Source organism: Chiloscyllium plagiosum, chromosome 12, assembly GCF_004010195.1.
Source record: "Chiloscyllium plagiosum isolate BGI_BamShark_2017 chromosome 12, ASM401019v2, whole genome shotgun sequence".
NCBI classification, from domain to species: Eukaryota; Metazoa; Chordata; class Chondrichthyes; order Orectolobiformes; family Hemiscylliidae; genus Chiloscyllium; species Chiloscyllium plagiosum.
In genome coordinates, this window is record NC_057721.1 from 60,910,085 (window position 1) to 60,915,034 (window position 4,950).

A 4,950-nucleotide genomic window follows, 5' to 3' on the forward strand; every position below is an offset into this window, starting at 1 on the left:
AAACTGATCCATTTGACATACTAGAGTTACAGCATTTCCAGTCAATGTTGGGGAAGTTAAAGTCCTCCATAATGACCACCCTGTTCCTTTCATTCCTACGCAGAATAATTTTGTTAATCCTCTCTTCCACCTCCCTGAAACTCTGTGGAGGCCTATACAAAACTCCAAGCAATGTGACCTCTCCTCTCCTGTTTCTAACCTCAGCCCACACTACCTTAGTAGATGAGTCCTCGTCAAATGTTCTCTCAGCCACCGTTATACTATCCTTGACTAACAAGGCCACGCCTCCCCCTCTTTTACCACCTTGCCTGTTCTTAATGAAAGATCTAAACCCTGGAACCTGCAACATCCATTCCTCACCCTGCTCTATCCATGTCTCAGAAATGGCCACAATATCGAAGTCCCAGCCACCTATCCATGCTGCAAGCTCACCTACCTTATTTTGGATATTTCTGGTGTTGAAGTAGACACACTTCAAACCACTTTGCTGTCTGCCAGCACATTCCTGTGACCCTGAAATCCTGTCTCTGTCCTTTCTACCCTCATCCTCCAGTGCACCGCAACTACACCTCCGGTTTCCATCCCCCTGCTGAGCTGGTTTAAACCCACTCGAATAGCACCTGCAAATTTCGCACCCAGGGTATTAGTACCCCTCTAGTTCAAGTGAAGACCATCCTGTTTGTACAAGTCCCACCTCCCCCAGAACGAGCCCCAATTATCCAAGAACCTGAAACCCTCCCTCCTGCACCATCCTTGCAGCTACGCGTTTAGCTGGTTTCTCTCCCCATTCCTTGCCTCGCTATCACGTAGCACAGGTAACAAACCAGAGATAACAACTCTGTCTGTTCTAGCTCTCAGCTTCCACCTTAGCTCCCTGAAATCCTGCCTTACATCCCTATCCCTCTCTCTATCAATGCCGTTGGTACCTACATGGACAACAACTTGAGGTTGGTCACCCTCTCCCTTCAGGACCCCAATGATATGATCAGAGTCATCACGCATCTGGGAGGCAACACACCAACCATAAGTCTCGTTCGTTCCCAACAAACCTTCTTTCTGAGCCTCTAACCATTGAGTCCCCACTGACTAACACACTCCTCCTTTCCCTTCTGTGCAACAGGGACAGGCTCTTGCCAGAGAGCTGGGCCCCACTGCTTGCCCCTGGTAAGTCGTCCCCCTCAACAGTATCCAAAACAGTATACATGTTTTTCAGGGGGACGACCACAGGGGATCCCTCCACTGACTGTTTTTTCCCTCTTCGAACAGTCACCCAGTTTTCTTCATGCCCAGGAGTAACTACTTCCCTGTAACTCTTATCTATCACAGCCTCTGCCTCCCGAATGATCCGAAGTTCATCCAGCTCCCGCTCCAGTTCCCTAACACGGTCTTGGAGGAGCGAGAGTGGTTTGCTGCTGGTCTATGTTCATCCTCACTTTTCAATGAACCCATCACCAAAATTCTTTTCAAAAGAGAAAGCTGCCAACCAGTAGCACCCGAGGAAATAACTGAGTCAGGATGAAACAGTTGCCCAATTCTATTTACACTGGACTCTCCTCACATTTCTAACTCGTCTGGATCTCAGATCTCAGATCCTGAAGAAGGGCGTATGCCTGAAACGTCGATTCTCCTGTTCCCTGGATGCTGCCTGACCTGCTGCGCTTTTCCAGCAACACATTTTCAGCTGGATCTCAGATCAAGTAAGTAAAAAAAGGACTTGCACTTATTTGGCACCTTCGGAAACTCAGGATGTGGCACTGAAGTTAATTAAGTATTTTTCTGAAGTGTGGATGCTGCTGTAATGTGGGAGATGCAGCAGCCAATCCTCACTTCAGCAAACTCCCCGGACTTCTGACTTAGAGATGAGATGCCACAGTTTAAAAAATAAACATAGCTTTTAATGTAAATTTGGTCCTGGCAGTTAATGTATTTGGTAACATAGTGAACAGTGAATTTGAATTAATTTTTAAATTGATATTTGTACAAATAAGATATAAGTGAAAAGCAGTTCTCACTCAAATTTGTTTTCACATTGCACATGAAATAATAAGATTCAGTTCGTGTTAAGAGCTAAGTAATGGAGATATGTGTGAGAGTATGTGGGATTTGTTTGAAACCTGATATTTTCTGTTAAACTTCAAACTTTAACAGCAGAAACGGTCAGCCCAACTTTAACTGCACAGTAATGAGTTTTAAATGGATTAGAAGCAGATCCACTATGTTGTGCAATGACAAATAGAATGAAATTTCTGCTGTTAGCAACAAATGCATTAGCATATTTATATGACTTGCCTCATTCTGACATTTTAAAGGCAATTAAGTTAAAAGACAATTAAGTTAAAACTTTGCTAAAATTCTGACAGAAGAATTTGATATAAGCACATTTGTTACTCATGTCAAACAGTACAATGTCCACCCACAAACATATACTATTGAGAATTCTAAGAAACCCCTTGAACCATTAGCACTTATGGAATGATTTATAACATTTTTTTTTTAACTGCAATACTAAATATTGTTACCAACAGGTTTTTCCCCTTCCTGAGAACTGGAACTTCATTACAGGTTTTAGATTGCCTGATCATGGAATAACTCTGGTAGAAATGATAATGTTATCCAGCAGTGACTGCGGACCTTCAGAAACTTCGAGGCTGTTCTGTTCATTGTTGAGATTTACACTTGCCACAGCTCCAATGTCTACAGGCATTAAGGATGAAGCGACACAGCTGGACACATTTTCGTCCTGTACTTGATGACCATCGTTCCTCTTGACCTTTTTTGTTGACTTTTTTTGTAAGTTGTCAGTTCTACAGAAGAAGGACAGATATTCAAGAATTAGGTAGTTTATCATAATCTCTGTTTACTGACATGTTCTCAGACATATTCAGTAGAATGGTGTTGATTTTACAGAAACAGGCCATTTGATCTGACTCACCCCTGAATGTTTATGCTCCACATTGGTATCTTTCCACAATGATACCTCTAACCCTATTAGCATATGTTTCAATCCCTTTCTCCCTCTCAGATTTAGCTTCCTCTGAAATACATCGCTGCAATTTGACACAACTACTCCTTCAGATACCAACTTCCACACTAAAACGGATCCAGATCTGAGTGAATCACCTGTGCTCAATGAACATTTTAAAAAGATCAGGCCCATCAGACCACAAACATGCCTGAAATTCACTGTTAATTGGAACAGAGGAAGATCTAGGAATATTAGAAAATCTAGGAATTCCCATTGATTCCAGTTTTGCTCAGACTCCTTGATGCCAACCTCATCAAATACAGCCTCGATGTCAAGGGCAGTCATGTCTGGAATTCATCTCTTTTTTTGCCAAGTTTGAATGAAGGCTGTAATGAGGTCAGGAGGCTGTAATGAAGTTCTACCAGAACCCAAACTGAGCATCAGTAAGCAGGTACCATAAGACGTAGGAGCAGAAATTAGGCCATTCAGCTCATCGAGTCTGCTCCACCATTCAATCAGAGTTGATAAGTTTCTCAACCCCATTCTCCCTCTTTCTCCATGTAACCCTTGATCACCTTGATCCTCAAGAACCTACCTCAGTCTTAAATGTACTGAAAGACCTGGCCTCCACAGCCTTCTGTGGCAATGAATTCCATAGATTCACTACTTTCTGGCTGAAGACATTTCGCCTTATCTTTGTTCTAAAAGGTCTTCCCTTTACTCTAAGTCTGTGCCCTAACATCCTAGTCTTTCCTACCAATGGAAACATCTTCACAATATCCACTCTGCCCAGGCCATTCAGTATTCTGTATGTTTCAATTAGATCCCCCTCATCCTTCTAAACTCCATCGAGTATAGACAGAGTCCTCAAACCTTCCTCATATGTTACGCATTTCATTCCTGGGATCATTCTCGTGAACCTCCTCTGAACGTGGTCCAAGTCCAGTACATCCTTCCTAAGATATTGGGCCCAAAACTGTGCATTATTCTGGCCCAGCTAATGATACATCTGTCGAAGAGTATTAAAAAGAAATTAAAAATTGAAGTATAATGTCCCGTGTTTTGTATTAAATTTCATGTTGCAATAAATAATAGCATTTATTAGCTTTCTTAATTAACTTCTGTACCTGCGTACTAAACTTTTGCAAACACTCGGACACCTCCTCCTATCTCCCCCGGAACACCAGGCTATTGTATCCACATAAGTCACTAATCTCATTTCAGCTGGGGATCTCCTTCAAGCTCACAGACCCCCAACCCTGTAAAGTCAACTTGCAGCTTCTCCACAAAACGTACAAGCAAGTCTGCCTGGGCAGACCCATTGCTCCTGCCTGTCCCTGCCCCAGGAAACTTATCTCTTCCTCCCTTGACTTGATTTTTCTCCCCATTATCAAGTCTTGTTCCACTTACACCTGAGATTTTCGGCCACTCTATGTCAGTTTAAGAATTTCCAGTTTGTGGTCTCCAGCTGCCTCCTCTTCACCATGGATATCCAATCCCTTTACCCATCCATCTGTGGTGAAACGGTTAAAAATTATGTCCCAATACATGTGTGAATCTAACCGGAATGGAGGTGTTGCTTAGTCCCGTGTGAATCTTATTACACACCTCCCCGTGTGAATCTTCTTATCTGTATGTAACCAGAATGGAATGTGTTTTTTAGCCTTGCTCTGCTGTTCACATGAATGTTTATATCTGGAAAAGAGTATATCAGCTGGAAAAGTCTCCAGTTCGGTGAGTCTGCTCCGGGGTTACATTTAACCGCCGAGCGTGGGTTGTTGGCAACCGCTCTACGAGAACTGACGGCTCCCAGTTCCAGTAACATGTAGAGTGAGTATAAGCCAGACCCGTTGTAAGTATGAGACCTGGTTGTGGCGACGCTGCGGGGAATAAAATGCCCATATTCGAGCAGACTCGCCTCTTGGTCGTTTGTCCTGTGTCAGACTACTCTCCTACGAACCTGACCTTGAGAATATTTTAAAACA

At 43.1% G+C, this 4,950-nt stretch overlaps 1 protein-coding gene across 1 annotated transcript in view; it reads right to left on the bottom strand.

Annotated features, from left to right (window-relative positions):
- Positions 1–1,346: 1,346 nt before the first annotated feature.
- The window catches only part of LOC122555572 (melanocortin-2 receptor accessory protein 2-like), a 46,891-nt gene continuing 43,287 nt past the window's right edge, over positions 1,347–4,950 (bottom strand). The window contains exon 3 of the mRNA XM_043701596.1: positions 1,347–2,804. Within this exon, the coding sequence (XP_043557531.1) occupies positions 2,579–2,804 (226 nt within the window). The 3' untranslated portion in view covers positions 1,347–2,578. The remainder of the gene's footprint in view (positions 2,805–4,950) is intronic.